Below are 22270 nucleotides of genomic sequence, written 5' to 3'. Positions count from 1 at the left end.
GATGCACCTATTCAAGCAGCTACTTGAAATACAGTTAAATATGCGAATTAATGTTGAATGCTATATTAGGCCACTTAGTTTTTAAATTACTCCACATGTAAATAATTTATTCGCACGTCAACAGCATTTCCAGAATGGCCTTTCAAGCTCTTGCTACTATTTGGAACACCAATGACAGTACTCTGAAGTTCATCACTGTCTGCTTCCAATAGAAATGTCCCATTAAATACCCAATTTACAATTTTTTGTGTCATCAAACACTGAATTGGTACTATGCTTTAGTTTGTGTGTTTTAATACACACTTTTATTAATTCCATCAGAACATGAAATTTATCAATCCCTAACAGTTGCTTAGCAAAATCATTTTCTAGTTCCCCTAGTTTAGCTGTTCAACAGTATATTTTTGTGTTTACCATTTAGTTTTAGCCCCAATAGTTTGTGTAACTTTTCCATATATCCAATTAAATCTCAGTAAATATTCAGAATGCATAAGATGTTTATTATTCTCCTCGTTCCTAAGGGGAAGGGTTATCTTGTAAAAGTCTCTCTTCCTTTATACACAAACAAAACGAGGATTCCTGGTACCTATAACACACAATGATCTAGCAACATAAACTTAAGCACTGTGACACACTGTTGCAGTCAGAGGACCAACAGTAAACTCTAATACTCACCTTACAGCTCTATTACAGATAACCAAAATCCAAAGCTGAGGTTTTTCAGATTAAAGAACAAACACAGGGGAATATTTTTTAGCCTCCTCTAAATGCAGCTATGGCCTCTGATGATCTATTGGGTGCCTACAATAACAGAGAACTGTGTTCACGAAATAGCTGATGGCACTGACAAGGACAGTGCAGTTGCTACTGCCTGTACTGCTTAAAAAGATGGTTGGCAGAAAACAGTAAAACAGCAAAAAGGAACTTAATAGAATGAGTTCCTGTAGGAAGACATTGATGTCGCAGTGACAGTTTTCTTGTGGCCACTTGTCTGTTCACTTGCATGCAGGTCTTACGGAGTTATTAAATGATGAACATAAGCAACCAATTAAGCATCAATTTCTAACTACAAGCTGCCAATGGCCTGTTTGCCAGTAAGCTCAGCCCAAAGAAACACTTACATTCCAAATTCCAGGCAGTAGCTCCACTACAACTGACTCCTACCAATTAAGCGAACAACCCCAATAGAATTGCCTTCTGACAATGATTTTCTGTAGGGAAGCACTGCCCATTACAGACCGCTAATTTGCTATTGTTAGCCAATTATCTGACTGAATAATAGAAACAATAGCCTCCCATATAATTGCCCCCCCCCTCTTGTCTTTAAGACAGTCCAAGGACATCCTACAATAATGACACTGGTTATCAGATAACTATCAATACACAGGGTAACCACCTTTTTAAGAATGCAGCAATTTCTTTGCTCTAAAGAAAACACTCACTTTTGTTTTATGGTTCTTTTATATCTTCATAAAAAAACAAGGCAGACTGGCTAATAGAACTTTACCAAATTGACACTGACCATGGAAACCTAAACACACATACCCACAACGTGGTCAATCACAACTTTAATCTGTTTCTACCTTCATGCTCCATACATCTACTGATTTTTAATTTCTAACATAATTCTGTGGAACTACATTTCAGGTGCTTTGCTACCTAGTTGAATTTCTTTTGTATGTTACAATGCATACAATTTTTCCAGCAGATTGCAAGAAACTGTCTGTAGTAAATTGTTCATTCACTGCAACTGATCAGTTTTGCTGAAATTTATCATAGTGTAAGTACACAGTTGAAGGTTATTTTAAAAAAGATGACAACTTATGAATTTGGACAACTACATTGCCTGCACTTTATATTTATGACAAAAAGTTCCTGGTAAAGAATGAAACGTATATTCCCTGTAATACAGACGTACTGTGACACTCACTTCAAATGTCAAGACTTCGTCGAACAGAGGGGAAACAGTTTTTTTCTTAACTTTTGTCTTCTTTGTTTCTTGCTTGCCATTAGAGTAGCACATAGTTACAGTTGCAAATGGATCACAGTTTCCATTTTTTATTGTCAGGTCACTGCACTCAATAAGCCTGCCAGCAAAGAAAGAGAAAACACAATCATATATAAGAAACAACAACAACTACTACTACTACTACTAATCAGAAGGACATAATATCGGTACAGGACACTTTGAAAATTAATGGAAAATAAAAAATGAATACATCTAACAATGTTACACAAGAACACCATATTTGTTTGAGCACCGACAGTAGGTGAGAAGTAAGGCCCTTCACAACTAGCAAAATTAAGCAATTAGCAGAATGTCAGTGCTGCCATATTGTGAGTTGGTAGGAGGCAGGATAGTCCTCTTGAAGGATAACCCAAAACAGAGTTTGCTTTGTTTTAGGACACAAACAAAGAGGGTCATATGTGCCCACATCAGAACTGGACAACAAGGGGAGGGGAAAACAGGTGCTTGGAGAAAGATCCATAAAATACGCCATAGAGAAACGGAGATCCTGAACTAAAGATTAAATGTCCTTCGGCATATTGCTACGACAGATAAAAAGTAAAACGTGGTTGACAGGCCACATGTCATTTGCTGAAACAGCCGATAGCTCAGATGGTAAACATAAATTGGAATGTAAGTGGTTAAAATACGCATTCCATCAGTAAATGGCGAACTGTCAAAGTTGCTAAAATGATCTCCTTATGCCAATATGGCCAAGAGGAGGTCGTCCATGCTGCTGGGAGAGGTTTAATTTCCTGGAGGTTTTTCCCATGAAGGGTGGACCAGTGGAGATGCTCGTGATATCAACGTTCGATACCATACTTGTTAGGGGTTGCAGACATCAACCACGGTCCGTAATAGATATCGTTGCACCTGCAAGTTGTGACTAGTATCACTATGCGGCTTGTAACAAGTATTTAGCGAGCTCTTGTCCACTCTTGCTCGGGATGTCAACTAGGAATGTAGCATAGCCTTCAGCTAATAGGAAGCAACCTCCAACAAGGCGTTTAGTCAGGTCTGGCATAATTAATGCCTCTCTAGATATGTTTGTAATTAAATGTATGCAGCATATGAAGAAGCCTGTAACACAAGTTAAGTACAATATATGTTATTTTTAACCAACGACTACTAATTTTTCAGTCATTGCAGACACAAACCATGCAGCCAGCTCCTTACTGACTTCACTGTCAAACCTGCAATATATGTTCCTATTTAGCATTGACCACCTGTCATCATAACAACTGCCAATGAGAATCATTACAAATGGTGACGAGGATGATGGTCCAGTTTTTTTTAGGAAAGCTGAGCAGTGACAGCAGAGCTGATTCATCGATACATCGGAGAAGACGTTTATTTCATTTGTGTCTGGATTATTTCTAGAGTATGTACCCGGCTGCACCACCCTTCCTCTCCAATTTGTATGACTGATGTGTGCACGAAATTTTTTCCTACTCCCGACTGTGATTCTTTGATTTATTTGTGATGGCAAATCTGGAGGAACAAAATGTACTGGCAGAACTGTTACAATTGCAGAATCAGCAGTCCAGTGCACTGCTACAGGCCTTGGGACAGCTCGTCCATGGACAACAACAAGCTGTGCCACATGTACTGGCTGCACAGCAGCTGACCGTACAGTGGGCCACAGCACCACCGTTTTGCGCCTTCGACGTGTGTAGAGAGCTGGCAGGAGTGGCAGGTGCAGTTTTCACACCATCTGGCTGCAAACAACTTTCAAGGTAAAACGAGGCTGCATGCGCTTTTATCTTGTGTTGGTGTGGCCTCTCCTCAAACTATTCCTGAGAAGTTTGGCAGAACAGTACAGTTACAAAGACCTTGTTAAAGCATTGACCAATTACTACAAGGAGAATATAAACATTCCGACAAAAAGGTAGACATTTTTCCGCACAAAACGTGCACCTCAGCAGAATTACTGTGAGTGGGTAGCAACTTTGCAAGGCCTCAATCACGACTGTGAATTTTCATGTTCTTGTGGAATATCATATTCTGACATCATGGTACGGGACACTATTGCGCAAAACGTGTCAGGCACATGCATTAGAGAGCAAATTCTTAAATTATCCAGCCCCACTTAAGAACAAGTGGTGGATATTTTGGACAGACAGGACACTTTGAACTTTGCTGCAAATTCTTTGGAATCGATTCCTGTTGTCTGTCAGGTTAGCAAGCCAGCTGTGAGCACATCACATATACATGCCGCTGCGCCGGCTTGGCGCACACCGGCCCAATTCACTTCCAGGAAATGGACACCTGTTAAGTGCCGGCTGCAGCTGCACGCGTTGCGATCATGCCCGCAGTGTAATTCCAAGCACTCGCACCAGAATTGCCCATTGCATAAGGCCGGGTGTCATTTTTGCAACAAAGCGGGACATGTCCAGGCAGTGTGCTTAAAAAGACAGAACTCTGAAAAACATTATCACGTTTCCGGACAAAGTAGATTCCGCCGGAACGATTCCTGCAATAAGACTTCCTATCACAACGAGCCACATGCAATGGAAATAAATGTTGTAAATTCGCCTCCAGTACTTTGCCCGATTGTGACACTTTTGTTCGTGATGATAGTGCACACTGACGAAAGAAGTCCTGCCATGCCTGATCTACCTGTCATCATTCATCAGTGAACATTGCTTCTCAGAACGACATTTTTCGCTGACAGCAGAACAAACTTTTTGTCGACTTGCACATTCAAAATCATACGATTCTTTTCAGTTGGACACTGGAGCTTCTGTTTCACTAATGAATCATAAAACTTACGAACTGCCGAGTTCACCTCCATTGCGTAATGCAAATGTTACGTTAGCTACCTACAGTGGTCAAAGTATGGACTGTGTAGTTTGCCAGCGACAAACCGTGGACAAACTCAGATGATTTCTTTTCATGAACTGTGTTCACCATCATCTGTAAATATTTTTGGTCTTCATTTATTTGATGTATTCTCCTTCAATGTGCGCGATGACGTACTAGCCATCACTAGAAGTGTTCCCACAAACAGTGTTTCTCAACTATGTCAAGAGTTTGCTGACATTTTTTCGCCAGGTTTCGGTTGCACGAACAATTTTCAGGCGCATATTCAATTGAAGGACAATGCACAGCCTAAATTTTTTCGCACTCGCACGGTGCCTCACATGCTTCAAGACGAAGTTGCTCAAACATTGCATGAACTTGAGGATCAAGGGGTAATTGAACTGGTGAAAGAATCATTATGGACATCACCATTGGTTATCTTAACAAAACCATCATCAGGCAAATTGCGGCTGTGCATGGATTTTAAAGCCACTGTCAATCCTCAACTTGTTGCAACATTTCCTTTGCCACGTCGCAACATTTCCTTTGCCACGTCCAGAAGACTTGTTAGACAAATTGTGTCCAGGCAAATATTTTTCTACATTAGATTTGCAAGATGCCTATCTTCAGATTCCTGTGGATGAAGAATCCCATAAGATTCTCATCGTGAATACGCACTTAGGTCTCTACAAATTTAAAAAGCTTCCCTTCGGATGTGCCTCTGCAGCGGCACTATTTCAGCAGTACTTACAGACTCTTTATGCGTCAATTCCTTCAGTGTGTAATTACCTACATGACACCATAGTTTCTGGTTCTATGCTGCAAGAACATTTGCAAAATTTGAGACAGTTTTTTGAAGTGCTCCGAGAAAATGGACTTAGACTCAATAAGGACAAGTGTACATTTTTTCAGAACAGTTATCTTACTTGGGACATGTGATAAACTCTCAAGGCATCCATCCAAGTCTGGATCATTTAAGAGCAATCTCAGAGCTACCAGCACCCAAGACGGTTAAAGAATTGCAATCAGTTCTAGGCAAGCTCAATTATTATCACAAGTTTTTGCCTAACGTATTATTTCTTGCAGCACCATCACATTGACTGTGTCGAAAGAACATTCCGTTCATTTGGTCGCCTGAATGTGAACGTGCCTCTGAGCAGCTTAAACCTGCCTTGTTATCTAGCACGTCTTACGCTCTTCGATCCTGTAAAACCTCTTGTCCTCAAGGTTGACACTTCTGATTTCGGGATAGGAGCTGTTCTGGCTCACAAATTTGGTTTGCGCGACCGCCCGATCGCATTTACATCAAAGCTACTCTCCTCTGTGCAGTGTAACTATTCACAGATCAAGAAGGAAGTGCTCGCTTTGATTTTTGGAGTTACAAAATTCCAAAACTTCTTATATGGTCGCAAGTTTACAGTTCACCGACCATAAGCCTTTGACGTCTTTGTTTCACCCGTCAAAGCCCATGTCTCTGCGTATGGCTAAAAAATTTATTCATTGATCACTATTTTTGTCGCATTACCATTATGACATGTTGTATTGGCCTAGTGCCCAGCACTGTAACGCCGACGTGTTATCCCGATTGCCAATAGCTAAAGACACGCTGTATGACTCTTCCGATCAGGCTTGTATGTTCATCAATGTGCAAAATGATGATGTTGTAGAAAGTTTTCCTGTTGACTATCATCGTATAGCCACAGCAACAGCTAATGACCCAGTATTAAGTGTTGTTTAGCGTGATGTCACAACGCAGTGGCCTTTGTCTAAAAATTGGATTGCAGATCTGTTGGTTCATCGTTTTGTTGTGTGCCGACAATGACTCTTTGTACAATGTGGTGTCCTCTTGCTCCGCACGGAGAACGATCAGTCTCGTGTTATTGTTCCATGTTCGTTGCAGTCAACTATGCTAAGACTTCTTCACAAAGGCCATTGGGGTATAGTACAGACAAAACAGTTAGCTCGCCATCACTGTACCTGGTTTGGAATTGACACTGACATAACGAAGATTTGTTGTTCTTGTTCTGCGTGTGCCGAAAACCAATCCGCACCACCGCAGAAATTTCTCTCTTGGCCTAAGGCAACTTTGCCATGGGATCACTTGCATTTAGATTTTGCTGGTCCTTTTTGGGACACACGATGGTTAATTCTTGGTGATTGTTTTAGCAGTTTTCCATTTGTTGTTCGCACGTCATCAACGACATCGTCTGCTACCATCAAAGCCTTGTCTTCTGCCTTTTCCATAGGATTGCTACAAGTCGTCGTCACCGACAATGGACCTCAATTTGTGTCTGCAGAGTTCGAAACCTTTTGTGAATCTACTGGTATTCAGCATTTAACTTCAGCACCGCTCTCTCCTCAATTGAACAGAGCTGCTGAAAGATTTGTTTGGATGTTTAAGTCACAAATGTCTAAACTGAGCGACTCCCATTCTAGCGAGGACAATCTTTTATCAATGACCAATCTCAGCCCTACGAGGGTGCTTCGCCAGCTGAATTGTCACACAGTCGTCCTCACCGAACTCTGATTTGTTGCACCCTCCGCACCACGTTTCAGACGCACAAATTCTTGCCAGATGATATTGTCTATTTTCGTCATCCCACAGCAATCGCCGGTGGTGGAAAGGTCACATTCTTCACCATCTTGGGCGCACTATGGCATATCAGGTCCATCTGGTGAAATGCACAGGCATCAGAATCAGATGCGCCTCTTTAGTTGTGGGGTCTCTGCCGCTTGCCCTTTGTTTCCAGTGTCGGCACCGTTGGGGCTGCCCCTGTGTGGACCTCTTCTTTGCTCTCCTTGCCCCTAGATGCCAGCCCCACACGACAATGCGCCACTGCAGATGCCATGTCTCGCGCCGGAGTCACCCACAGTGCCAGCATTGCTGTGGTGACCCGATGACCATATGGACCGCATGCCTTCAACTGTGATAGGGTACAGTGACGTTCCGGTTACAACGCCGTCCACTGACGTAGAACAGTCTGCGCTTCCTGGTTCAGTCATTGTTGCTGGTCGGGTGCCCCAACCCGATGGAGGTCGACCTTTCAGCTCCTGCCATTGTTGTTGAAGTGCAGACACCTCATGTTGATGTGCACCCTGGAGGAGGTTTCCCGGTGTTTCCTGTCTCCCCTTGGTCCTAATGGCAGGGTGCGGGTGGGCATGCCTCGCCTATAGTCAGGCTCCCCACCTCCTCGACTACATCAGCATGGGGTCCTCCACCCAGCGGTCGTAAGCCATATTCAACGGCCGTTCACAGATTTGCGGGGGAGGAATGTGGTATCAACTTTTGATACCACACTCGTTAGGAGCTGCAGATATCGAGCGCAGTCCATAATAGATATCATTGGACCCAGGAGTTACTGCTAGCGCCGCTCCGCAGCTTGTGACAAATATCTAGCGAGATCTCGTCCGCTCTTGCTCGGGACGTCAACTATGAATGTAGCATAGCCTTCAGATGACAGGAAGCAACCTCTAACAAGGCATTTAGTCATGAATGGCATAAGTAATGCCTCTCTAGATATGTTTGTAATTAATTGTAAGTATGCAGCATATGAAGCCTGTAACACAAGTTAAGTAAAATACACTCCTGGAAATGGAAAAAAGAACACATTGACACCGGTGTGTCAGACCCACCATACTTGCTCCGGACACTGCGAGAGGGCTGTACAAGCAATGATCACACGCACGGCACAGCGGACACACCAGGAACCGCGGTGTTGGCCGTCGAATGGCGCTAGCTGCGCAGCATTTGTGCACCGCCGCCGTCAGTGTCAGACAGTTTGCCGTGGCATACGGAGCTCCATCGCAGTCCTTAACACTGGTAGCATGCCGCGACAGCGTGGACGTGAACCGTATGTGCAGTTGACGGACTTTGAGCGAGGGCGTATAGTGGGCATGCGGGAGGCCGGGTGGACGTACCGCTGAATTGCTCAACACGTGGGGCGTGAGGTCTCCACAGTACATCGATGTTGTCGCCAGTGGTCGGCGGAAGGTGCACGTGCCCATCGACCTGGGACCAGTCTCCATGAAGCTGGGCTACAGTCCCGCACACCGTTAGGCCGTCTTCCGCTCACGCCCCAACATCGTGCAGCCCGCCTCCAGTGGTGTTGCGACAGGCGTGAATGGAGGGACGAATGGAGACGTGTCGTCTTCAGCAATGAGAGTCGCTTCTGCCTTGGTGCCAATGATGGTCGTATGCGTGTTTGGCGCCGTGCAGGTGAGCGCCACAATCAGGACTGCATACGACCGAGGCACACAGGGCCAACACCCGGCATCATGGTGTGGGGAGCGATCTCCTACACTGGCCATACACCACTGGTGATCGTCGAGGGGACACTGAATAGTGCACGGTACATCCAAACCGTCATTGAACCCATCGTTCTACCATTCCTAGACCGGCAAGGGAACTTGCTGTTCCAACAGGACAATGCACGTCCGCATGTATCCCGTGCCACCCAACGTGCTCTAGAAGGTGTAAGTCAACTACCCTGGCCAGCAAGATCTCCGGATCTGTCCCCCATTGAGCATGTTTGGGACTGGATGAAGCGTCGTCTCACGCGGTCTGCACGTCCAGCACGAACGCTGGTCCAACTGAGGTGCCACGTGGAAATGGCATGGCAAGCCGTTCCACAGGACTACATCCAGCATCTCTACGATCGTCTCCATGGGAGAATAGCAGCCTGCATTGCTGTACTAGTGCCGACATTGTGCATGCTCTGTTGCCTGTGTCTATGTGCCTGTGGTTCTGTCAGTGTGATCATGTGATGTATCTGACCCCAGGAATGTGTCAATAAAGTTTCCCCTTCCTGGGACAATGAATTCACGGTGTTCTTATTTCAATTTCCAGGAGTGTATATATTATTTTTTTACCAACAACTACTAATTATTTCAGTTGTTGCAGATACAAACTATGCTCCTTACAAACTTCACTGCCAAACCTGCAATATATGTTTCTATTTAGCATTGACCACCTGTCATCATAACAACTGGCGACGAGAATCATAACAACGTCAAAGTGACACCACCTGCTAATAGACGGCAACACAGAGGTCATTGAAGGGAATGGAAGGACTAGGGGGCTGAGGTACCAGAACTGAAACCTTCGTAGCAGTATCAGCAGCCTTGTCTCCCCCAGAAACCCACATAAACGTCCAGTGGCTCCATCAAGAGTGAGCGAGTGACAGCTTTCCTGGACCCGCTTGTGATGAAGCGAGCTGAGATAATTTTAATTCCCCTCTTGTTTTGCCATCTTCTTCCTTAAATTCGTTTTGTTATTTTTAACTAATTATCATTAACATAAGTGAATATAATCTGCATTTCCATAAAAGAGAAAGATTGGCCCTCAGTTTTAAAGTAAATAACACCAGATCTAATTTTGTGCTTATTTTTATGTATGTAAGTGATTTTCTAATTTATTTTGACTATTCCTCGTTAGTATTGTTTGCTATAGGGTGAAATCGGTAATTGTTTCATAATGTAAATTCTATTGTTGACATATAAACAAGTATAAATTCTGTAATAATTGCAAACATTTGGAAGACAAAATACTAATAATCTGAAAATATCTATTTGGCTATATTCGAAAACATGTTAGCAAAACCAGCCCTTCATTAACTCCAAAGTAATTAACAGTTCTGTCAAAAGTATTGTTTGCATAACTATATATATAAATTTCACAATTTAAGCAAATAATTCGGCCTAACTCTTGCAGTAGAAGAAACTGTTAAAAAGAGCCAATTTCTTGATGTATTCAGTTAATTTAATGCCATAAATCAAACTTCAAACAATGTCAGTTTCAGTACTGATTATTGTGATGATATATAAAGGCCCGATTTTGGCCACTAGGCAGTTAAGTCAGCCTACGTCTGAGTTTCAGACGAGTCACATGCGCTGGTTAGAACAACAACAATGCTTCAAATTAACCGTGGAACAAGTGTTAAACAATTAGGCCGTGTGTAAAAACAGTGACAGTGTCTGCTCCATACGTACCTGATCATTCATTAGGAATGTGAACTTTGTGGTTAGGTTTTACTGCTCGTAGATGTTCAACAAGTAATTATTGTAGCAGTATGTGGAGTTTCGCCTGCTAACTTATTAATGAGGCTTTTCGAAGGTTAAATAATAGTGCACTAGCCATATAACTGCGTATTATTATTGGGTTGTGTACAGTGAAATTAAAGTACTGAAAAACGTAACTGTGCATCTGTCGGCTACATCATTTAAAGAAGTCAGTGTCTGAATCCACAAACCCCATTTTTCAGCCAGTGTAGCAACACAGTACGTCGACCCTGACGACAACAAACGAAGAAATAAAAGCAGGTGGAACTGCCACACGCTGCACTAAGGGATGGACGGTGTACAGCACACAGAGGCTCTGAAGGGCATTGAGAGAGTCAGAGTAGATGACGCAATTGAAAAGCCTGTGTGTCTGGATGTACTGCATGGCCTGATACAGGATGAAGAGCTTGTCTGTAAATACTGAGCAGTGTTCCAGAAGCAAATACCGAAAAATGTCAGTGTCAATGATGAGGACACACTTGACACGACTAAGTCCGAGAGCCATGAGTGTACACAAAGGTAGTATTTCGAAGCTCTGTGCGAAGGTCAGTGAGGCCGGAGTAGTGTCCTTACGGCTGCACCAAGCCAAGATGATGAAGGGTTCACACCCATCGGGAAAAGAGCCAGGTCGCATAAAGTTAAGCTGCCGGAGAAAGAGCCAGAAGAAAACTCCAGGAGTTAACAGAGAAGAGGGACATTCCCCATACTGGCGGTCAAAGGAATCATCAAAGAAGGAGGCATAGGACGGCTGGCCACCCATGGCAGACAAACAGCATGCATATCTGCTGAGGAGGATGTCATGGCAGTAAGACAGTGGTAGTTTGGCAGCTTCTGCATACAGACTCTCAACCAGGCTAGTGTAAAAGGCACCAGTGGCCAAACGGATGACAATAGTCGATTACATTGAGACGGCGTAAGGTGGGCAGACTTGCAGATGCATAAAAAAAAACACCCACAGTCTAGTTTTGAATACAAGGACCAGTACAAATGGAGGAGGGTGGTCCAATCTGCTCCCCAGGAAGTTCTGCTGAGGACACGTAGGACATTGAGGGACACATACAGTAGGTGGCCAGGTATGACACATGAAATGACCTTGAAAACTTGGTCTTTTTAAAATTCCTCAAAGAAATGGAGCATGCAGTCATGGAAGTCTCACGTGTAGAGAGTACAGAGGATATCAGTCATCCAGCCGGTGTCCTAGGCTTTCTCCAAATCGAAAAACACGGCCACACTATAGTATTCACAGAAAACCATTCATGACATGGGTTGACAAGGTGGTCAGATGGTCAGATGCAGAAAGGCATACGTGTTTTAAATCAGCACTGTGCAGTGATCAGTAACTCATGATACTTGAGCCACCATATAGCCAGGCATGAATCATATGTTCCATCACCTTGCAAACACAGCTGGTGTGAGACATGGGGCAGTAGCTAGAAGGAAAGTGTTTGTCCTTACGGGGCTTAGGTATTGGTATGACAATGGATCCTTGCCAGCATTTGGGAAACGTGCCCTCTGCCCAGATGTGGTTGCACGTATTAAGAAGAAATTGCTTGCCTGCAAGGGCAAAGTTCTGCAACATCTAAATGTGAACATTGTCTGGCCCTGGGGTGTAGGATTGGGATGAAGTGGGAGCATGATCTAGCTCCCTCATAGTAAAGGCGGCACTGTAGCACTCATGATTCTGAGAAGAGAAGGGTATCGCCCGAGCCTCTTCCACTCGATTTCCGATGGAGGAAGGAGGAGGGTGAGAATGGAAGGAGCTCTAAATCTCTGCAAAATAGCAGCCCAAGGTGTTGGAGATAGCAATTGGGTCCACTATGACATCATCTGCTACCGTCAGACTGGCAATTGGGGAATGGACCTTGGGCCCAGAGAGTCGCCAGAGGTTGGCCCAAATGGCAGAAGAGGAAGTGGAACTGTTAAAAAAACTATTAAATGAAATCCATCTAGCTTTTACACAATCTCGAAGAACATGACAACATTGTGCACCCAACTGGTTGTAACGAATGCAGTTTGTCATCATAAAGGGGAAGAGCAAGGAATGGAACATTCTGCGGCGATAAGGATAACGTTTGTAAGATATTCTGCCTGGTCATCACAACTGGGGAAATGTGGTTCATCAAAGGATGCCAGGGAGAAGTAAAGCCTCCAGTCAGCCTTAGAAAGCTGCCATTTGGGTGTGCACGTAGGTGTGATAGGTGTTAGCAAATGGATAGCACACGGGAAATGGTCGTTCGAGTCAGAGAGAATGGACCACTCGAGACAATGGGCAAGCTGGGAAATGCAGAAGGAGAGGTCCAAATGGGAATAGGTGTGCGTGAAATCTGAAAGGAACAAGGATGTTCCCATGTTAAGGCGGATGAGGTTAAATTGATTGAGAAGGTCGGCCAAGAGGGCACCTCTGTGAGAGGTTCTTGGAGAGCCCCAAAGGGGGTGGTGCACATTAAAGTCACCTAGCATCAGAAAGGGGTGAGGGAGCTGCCCAATAAGCTGGAGGAAGTCTGCCTCAGTGACACTGAATGACAGACGGATGTAAACAGTACAAAGGGAAAAGTTGAAGCGAGGAAGGAAAAGACAAACTGCAAGAACTTGAAGCTGGTTAGTCAGGGAGATGGGTTGACTATGAACGTCATCTCAGATGACAGTATGACTAACCGATGAGTGCAATGCCCTCCTCAGGGGGAAGGTCAAAGCAGACCGAGGAGAATTGCGGGAGCTCAAAATGGTCATGAGGACACCATTTTGTTTCCTGGAGGCAGAGAACAAGCACACGTTACAATTCTAAGAACAGCCATAAGTCCTCTTTGTTGGACTGAAGGCCGCGTGTCACATTGGTGGCTGCCGAGTGCCAGCCTTTGAAGACTCACTGCTACAGGGCAGAGAGGTTGGAGGATCCTGCTCCATGAGATCTACAGATGAGTCACCATTCTCCTTTGGTTGGTCTGTGGAGTCCAGGGCAGAAAAACGGTTGGTGGTGTGCGTTGGCAACATGGATGTCGACTGGCAAGGTTATCACGTGGCGATACTGTCGAAGAGGATCTCTGAGTCAGCAAAGGAGAAGACCATTTGCCTTTGCTTGGCTCCTTGGAGCCTTTCCGGTAGGCTCGATGGATGTATGAAGTCTTTGCGTAGTACTCCTTCCCTCCTTTCCGGCCTGCTGGTTGTGCAGCAGGTGACTTCGCCCCCTGAGGCAAAAGTTTGGTGGCTTGTTGCACAGATGGATGAGGAGATGGGGCTGTTACAATGCCATTGGGTGATTTTACAACTGCGGTGCAGAATTTCAGGTTGCATGTCTGCGTGGCCATGTCCTTCCTAGAGCGAGAAGTAAAAAGATCAGTACTATAAGTGGATGGTGGAATGCAGGGCTTCTGACTGGCCAATGACTTGTGAGCGACCGGGTAAGGCACTTTTTCCTTCACCCGTATCTCCTGGGCAGCCCACTCACCGTGATGCATGGGACAATCTTGGGAGGAGGTGGTTATGGTCGCCTTTGCAGTTGATACAGTGGGGAGAAGGAAGCAGAAAATCACCCCTGTGAGCATCTCTACCACAGGTGACACATTTGGCTGGGTGTTGAAAGGACACACTAATGTGGTTATAACTGGTAGCTGCACACTGGGTTCGGAATGTAAGGTCTAACCTGCTTTGATCTTTGAATGAAGAACAACTCTATCAAAAGTGACAAGAACAGTGCATGTGGGTACTAAGGAGGCATCTACCTTTTTCATCAATCGTCGGACTGCTATGACATCCTCACAGAGAATTAAGTTTGGAAATCTGCCTTGGTCAGGCCATCAAGCAGCCTAGTGTAAATAATGCCATAGGAAGAATTCAGCATTCGAGGAGCCTCGACACCAGCAGTATAGCCATGGAGGAGCGAAGCTGCAAGCAGTTGTCGTGCTTGAGAATCAGAAGAAGTCGCTAAAAGCAAAGTGCCATTGGTTAAACAACAGCAGGATTTCACAGGGCCAGAAACTGCATCAACACCTTTCTGAACAATAAACAGATTTACCGTAGCAAAGGACTGACCGTCTTCAGTACGTGAAACCACGAGGAACCATGGTGCAGCAGAGAGGGTCTTTGAAACATTAGCCTCATTCCTTTTACATTTTGTAGACTTTGACTGTAAAGAAAATGATTGGCTTATTGTGAGAAAATCCCCTATGATTGATAGCATCTCCATGGCGCGCACCTTCCAACTGGGAGCTCCCTTCAGAAGGGGGTCCACCTGCCTTAGGTGATAGTTCACACCTCCGGAACACCCGACAGAGGGACCAATCTGCAATGTGGGAAGGTAGTAGCTTAGACAGTCACCCTTCCCTGGGACTGGTGTGTACCAGGGGTACTTGCAAACCCTACCTGTCAACCGGGGATGGGAATTACACATTACCCAGTCACCTGTTACACGTTACATGCATGGGCTGGCCTTCAGGAGCATACATTGGGGAATAAGAAAAAGAGGAACCTCAAACGCAGAAGTGGAGGAAGGACAGGAGAAGGGGAACAAAGAAAGAAGAAAGGAAAAACAGTGCAGACACTAGTCCGATACTGACTAATGAAAATGCAGAACACGTTTCCCAAATCATCCCAGACATGTTCCCAAGGGAGGGGGAAAAAGAACGGAAAGAGGATAGACATGCAGCAAGGAAGGAAAAAGATGCTGCAAAGGCTGGGGTCCCATTGTAGCAAAGCATGAACCTGCCAAAGAGTGGCAAGCCCCCTGGTGTGCCAAAACAGAGAACATGAGGTGGTCAACTGTCAATCCATTTTGGTGCTACTGGTCCAAGGAATGAAACACTGATGCCTCAGTCGACCACAACACAAAGCTGCATACTGATCACACAGCACCCACAGCACTAACTGACACAATATGGCACTACGAGTGTCAGGCTGGATAGCCGCACCCATGCCTCATTAAGCATGTCTAGGAATTTGATGGTATAGTGTCTGATTCAGCAACTTTTACTGACCAACTGTGACAACAGGAAGAAGTACAGTTTGTGGCAGTGTGTACTTCTATTATTACTGCCACTTCCTCCCTTTCCCATTAAAGTACCCTGACAGAGGGAGAGGGGGGAGAGGGGGAGAGGGGGGAGGGGGAGAGGGGGGAGGGGGAGAGGGGGGAGGGGGAGAGGGGGGAGGGGGAGAGGGGGGAGGGGGGGAGGGGGAGAGGGGGGAGTGGGGAGAGGGAGAGGGGGGGAGGGGGAGAGGGGGGAGGGGGAGAGGGGGGAGGGGGGAGAGGGGGGAGGGGGGAGGGGGGAGGGGAGAGGGGGAGGGGGGAGAGGGGGGAGGGGGAGAGGGGGAGGGGGAGAGGGGGAGGGGGAGAGGGGGAGGGGGGAGGAGAGGGGGGAGAGAGAATAAAATAACACACACACCTGTATAACATGCAAACAAATAACGAACTGCATGCAAACACTACAAAATGAACTCAAGATGACCGATTAACACAGTGACAGCTTGAAACACTATGAACAGTAAATAAATAAACAAAAGCAAAACTATTTTACAAAAAGAAAACATACGAACAGAGAAAGTTATGTTTTTAAGCGAGATGTATTCATAATGCTGAAAAGCAGACACCTTGGTGTACGCGGGGCAAAGAGATACAGTTCCAGAACAACACGTGTGACAGCAAGAGCTAAGAATATTTTAAGTAGAACCAAACATTTATTTAAATTTATGAAACTTGCACTTAAAAATAACATTTCAAACCTAATACAAGAATAACAAAAATATTGAGATATAGCAACATATCTTGGATATATTATAAGACATTTGTTGTATGTATACAACCAATATGTGTTGAAGCCACAGAAGATGTTCTACAAAATGCAGCAAAATGGATACTGTATAAAAATGAACAGCTGTTGTGACAGTCCCTTTGTGCACACAAAAAGCTACTTGTAATCCTAAATATTCCTCTCGGTTAAGACATGACATGCTGCAGTCTATTTGCAAAGAATTCTCATGTTTTCAAAGGGGTCAACAAGAAATGACATGACAGTTAACACCAACTTTGTAATGCCTTCCATAGGCAATAAAGTGTCCAGAAAAAAAATAATAATAAAATGGTAGAAGTTATTCCAATTAATTCGTTTTATGGTACACAATGACACAATACTAAATATGAGGGTAAGTCAATTATTATCTGCTAAGTAGTTATAAAATTTTATTGTAATCAAATAAGAAAATTCAAGAACATCATTTTTCGACGTAGTCTCCTTGTGTTTCAAAGCACTTGGTCCATTGCTGTACAGGCATCCTGATGCCCTCATAAAAGAAGGTTCTCGGTTGAGTTGTGAGCCAGGAATGCACCGCTTCTTTCACTGCTTCGTCTGAGGCAAATCAACGGCCCCTTAGTGCCTGTTTGAGTGGACCAAACAAGTGGTAGTCAGAAGGGGCAAGATCGGAACTATATGGAGGATGATCCAGTACTTCAAATTTGAGTTTCTGGAGTGTTTCAGCAATGCGAGCAGCAGTATGCGGACGGGCATTGTCGTGCAACAGCACACCACCTTTTGAAAGCAATCCTCAGCATTTGCTTCGATTTGCAGGCTTTAGCCTGGTAGTAAGCACCTCACTGTAACGTACACTGTTTACTGCTGTGCCCTTTTCGCCACAATGTTCCAGTACTGGACCTTGTGCGTCCCAAAAAACCATAATCACCAGTTTTCCTGCAGATGGTTGAGTCCTCAACTTTTCTTGCACGGCAAATTTGGATGTTCGATTCCATACTCTCCTATTTACTCTCTGGCTCGATGGATTCATGTTTTGTCACCAGTAATGATCCTGTCTTAGAAGTTGTCCTCTATGTTACCACAGCAATGCAAATGTTTTTTGCAGATGTCCAAGCGCGTTTGTTTATGCAATTGTGTGAGTTGTTTTGGGACTCATCTTGCACAAACTTTATGAAACCCAAGTCTGTTGTGGATGATTTTGTAGGCAGAACCGTGACTAATTTGCAGAAGATGTGCCACTTCGTCAACAGTTAATCATCTGTCTAAGAGAATCATTTCATGTGAACTCTAAATGGTTTCTTCATTTTTGGCGGTAAACGGTTTTCCAGCTTCTTCATCATGCATAACACTTGTGTGACAGTTTCGGAATTTTTCAGTCCATTCGTAGACACCCCATTGTGGCAAAACACTGTTGCCCTGTTGTACCGAAAGTCTTCAATGAATTTCGGCCCCTAATACACCTACTGACCACAAAAGACTGATCACTGAACATTGCTCTTCTTTGGTGCAAATAGACAGCGGTGAAGCCACGATTAACCATGTGGTGGCGTTAACGAAACTAACCTAGCAACTTGAAAACTGCAAACATATATAACAACAAATAAACAAAGCATTGCACATCAATGTAAAAAGACCTTACTACCAAAATAAACAAAAATATAACTAAACTGTGGATAATAATTGACTTACCCTTGTAGAATGGGGGAGAAAAGAAATTTGTGGTATAACTTGACTAAAAGAAGGGACTGGTTGATAGGACACATTCTGAGACATCAAGATATCAGTTTAGTATTGGAGGGAAGTGGGAGGAGTAGTAAAAATTATAGACGGAGACCAACAGAGGAATACAGTAAGCAGGTTCAAATGGATGTAGGCTGCAGTAGTTATTCGCAGATAATGAGGCTTGCACAGGATAGAATAGCATGGAGAGCTGTATCAAACCAGTCTTTGGACTGAAGAAAACAACAACAACAACAGCAACCACCACCTCATACACGTACTATAAAACTTATTTTGCAGATGAAGTTGACTTACATAAATGGAAAGTGTGTATCAACATAATAAAAAGTGTATTTTAACTATTTCAACACCATTTAAAAGCCAGACCATGAAATTATATGCTTGAGCTTGTAAAAATGAATCTCAATGTAAAAAAAAAATAAATAAAATTAAAATAAATAAATAAAAAATAGAGAGAGAGAGAGAGAGAGAGAGAGAGAGAGAGAGAGAGAGAGAGAGAGAGAGAGACTTTACAACAGCTTAATTGCCATTTGGAACATACTGGTAAGTCAGTAATAAATTTCAGATTATCTTAAACATAGTACAGAAATTTACTATCGGAGACTCTAAAAATAAGCCATTTGTGCTAGATAATCACGTACCTCACAACTGCTCTACTGTTCTGCTGCTCATTGTCAACTGATTTTACAACAGGTTCAATTTTAACTTCTATATGTGCTTTACCCTGAAAAAGATATGCTTTTTGTACACATTAAAATGAAAATAAAAGTTTTATTTGTTAATGATTAAAGTGAACTTGTTTTCCTCTTGGTTATAGAGCATAAATTCTGAAAGTAACAATGTAGACATTCATACTAATGACTGCCAGTGAACAATTTCTACAGCAATACAAATTAGTAAATGATTTTCAGGGAATCCATGAAAGATACAATTTGTTACACAGTACTGAAAGACACGACACAAATTTGTTAAAAAACAAACAATATTTTTTGGGTGCAAAACAGCTGAGGTCATGACAGTTAAAACCCATTTTGGCAGCTGTGAAATTGGCAGAAATGTGTAGCTGTGAAATAGCATAGCGATGTGCATGACATATAAACAATGACATACAAAATACATAACGTGGAGAGAAAGTGACTCAGCGTACTGTGCTCTACAGTAAGTTTTTATCAAATATTTTCTCTCTTTAAGCACTTTTTATAATGCTGCACTAGTTTCTTCAAGCTTTCTTCATAAGAGTACAAAAATAAGCCAACTGGTCCCAGAACATGAAAGCAAGATTCATCTCAAGGTTCAATTATAAGCCCTCTTCTGTATTTATTGTATACTTGGACACTTAAAAACTTTGTTATGCCAGAAGTCATAAAGGCAGAATAAAAATAAAAAAAATTAAATTATGTAATTTTTATTTGTTTGCAGGTGTATGTCTACAGCCTGGTACACACTGAAGTCCCTACCTTACATTACCATAGCACACGGAAAGTAGCACCAAAACAATATGGTGCAGCCCACTGAGAAAGTAGAGTATTCTGTGCTAATAGGATTTCTGTATCTGAATGACAACAGTGCTGCAATAACCCACCAATCATGACACATTGGTTAGATGCTACAAGCATTTCTAGTGTGGTCAAATAACTCTGAAAGATAATGAACGAAATGACCATTTCCCGTGAAGAAACAAGAGTCACATGAGAATTGGAAGCAATGGTGCTCTACGAGTGGCTTGTCACAATCATGGCTATAGTGGAAAATGTGAAAATCAGTCATGTATTGCTTTTCAACATCTTGTACGAGATTTTGAACATGACTAAGGTTGCTGTCTAGTTGGTATCACAAATGCTCACAACCCTTCAAAAAGCCTGCTGAAGAAATGCTAGGACTGGGTTCAGTCAATCCAGATGACTCTTTTAGACATCTAATTGCTACAGATACCTGCTGAGTGTATCACTATAGCTCTGAGATACAGAATCGAAGCAAGCAGTGGAAACATGTGGATTCACCACAGAAAAAAAAAAAAAAGACAAATACCCAAGCATCACTGTGAAAGATGATACTAAATGTATATTGGGGCTACCACAGTGTGGTGCTAACAGTGTTCTCATAAAGGGCAGACTGTCACAGGAGCATAGCACCAAAATCTCCGGATGAGCTTAGGGGAAGCTGTTGAGACCAAGTGCTATGGAATGGGAGGCTGTCCCAGTGGTCTTTTTGCTTCATAACAAAGTACCAGTTCATTCTGGAAAGGACACAGTAACACAAATTGCATGGAAACCATACATAGAATGACAAAGTGATTTTCAAGATGGATCATTTTCTCAACAGTCAAGATACAGACTTCCACAAAGGATATTTTTGTCAAGTCAACCTCTGTTTTGGAAAATTGTGAAGCATTGAAGGATGAATATGTAGAGGACTATCACCATAACTGAGTTTCATGGTCGCAGCTTGATTTTATCATGCGAATTAAATATTTTTTACTATTCTTCGTATATCTCCATGTGGCAACTGAACCAGCTGGGAATGGCAGTACTGATTGTCTCATCATCAAACTGTTGCCAACCAATCCAAAGTTTCAAGTGCAAGAAGGCTAACACGTAAGTACTGGGAATGAGGTCAGTGCAGTAAAATGGGTGACAGAAAAGTTTCCAACGGAAGAGCTGAATCTTATGCTTTGTACAACCGGCAGTGCATGCACATGTGTTTTTGAGGAGATGGACTTTCCGGAACGTAAGTTTTCTGTACTATGATTTTGGATGACATCTGGTGTGTGGTAGGCAATGTAAAGTAAGACATTAATTTTAACTGCTGACCAACTTTCCCTGAAACCAACCAAAATAATGCCCTTTTCATCCCAAAAATGGTAACCGTCATTTTTCAACTCTAATAAGAAGAGTTCTTGATTTTTTTTAGTTTCTGGCAAAGCTAAATGGTGCCATTGTACTTGTGTAAAACATCCACATCTTGTCACTTTTAACAATATTAGAAAACAAATAATCTCCATCTTGTTGACAGTGGTCTAGAACACCTTGTCTGCTTGACATTCTTTGTTGTTTGTGTTGGCCAGTGCATATTTCCAGTGCCCACCTTGCACACAATTTGTGATATCGGGGCCCTTCTGTGACAATATCTGTAAGTAGTGTGCTTCCAATAGGAAGAAAATCACCACCCATAACACCAACTACCAACTAGATTGCAATTGCTGGTCCACTTGTTGCAAAACTTCATTGGTTTGGATACTGGATCTGCTACTAAGCACTTCATCATGCACATTTGCACAACCACCTTTAGTATCTGCAACATTGTCTGGGTTTTCCTGCTCTTCTTATTATAGGCAAATAAGCTAAGCACAACTCCAGATAAGTTTTTGGCAATTGTAGATCATTTAGCACACAAAAATCAAGTAACAGCATACACTTCACAATTGGTGGGAGTAAAAATTTTCACAGGCAGTTATCTGTTTTCAACTGCAGTCAGGTGACTACTGAATTACAACAATGACTTCTGTGGCCTCCTAAAGAGTCAATGGATGGTGCTCCACATGAGCAACTTCGTTATGAGCACCAAATATTTAAAACTAGATAAAAAGTCCTTACTTTTTAAATGTATGATTTTTCCATATTGTCAACTGTCAATTTGAGAGATTAATGCTACACTTATGGTCTAGATGCAAGCAAATTATATCTTCCCACATATTTTAAGGAAAATAGGTGCAAAAGGGAAGGCAGTAAACAAAATAATTACTTGTGGGACAATGTTCACAGGAATAGTAAAGTTGTGACAGGAGCCAGCAAAGTGTCTAAGACCTGGTAAGGTCAGGCATTCTGCCATCATTCCGAAACTGAGCCCTATCAGGAAGAAAAAAAAAAGAGGTTCAAAAGATAAGCCCAGAGTCTTAAACACCATGCCTACTCACTCAGTGATGCCA

The 22270-nt window shown here is 43.1% G+C and overlaps 1 protein-coding gene across 1 annotated transcript in view; it reads right to left on the bottom strand.

Moving 5' to 3' along the window:
* LOC126161674 (GTPase-activating protein) overlaps positions 1 to 22270 on the bottom strand; it is a 134952-nt gene that overhangs the window by 95048 nt on the left and 17634 nt on the right. Inside the window, exons 4-5 of the mRNA XM_049917679.1 lie at positions 18987 to 19069; positions 1931 to 2087 (exon numbers count right to left, since the gene is read on the bottom strand). Coding sequence (XP_049773636.1) covers positions 1931 to 2087; positions 18987 to 19069 — 240 coding nt within the window. The remainder of the gene's footprint in view (positions 1 to 1930; positions 2088 to 18986; positions 19070 to 22270) is intronic.

The sequence above is a fragment of the Schistocerca cancellata genome, chromosome 2 (genome assembly GCF_023864275.1).
Source record: "Schistocerca cancellata isolate TAMUIC-IGC-003103 chromosome 2, iqSchCanc2.1, whole genome shotgun sequence".
NCBI classification, from domain to species: domain Eukaryota; kingdom Metazoa; phylum Arthropoda; class Insecta; order Orthoptera; family Acrididae; genus Schistocerca; species Schistocerca cancellata.
The sequence above is the reverse complement of the archived record's forward strand: the minus strand, read 5'-3'. Positions and strand labels throughout refer to the sequence as shown.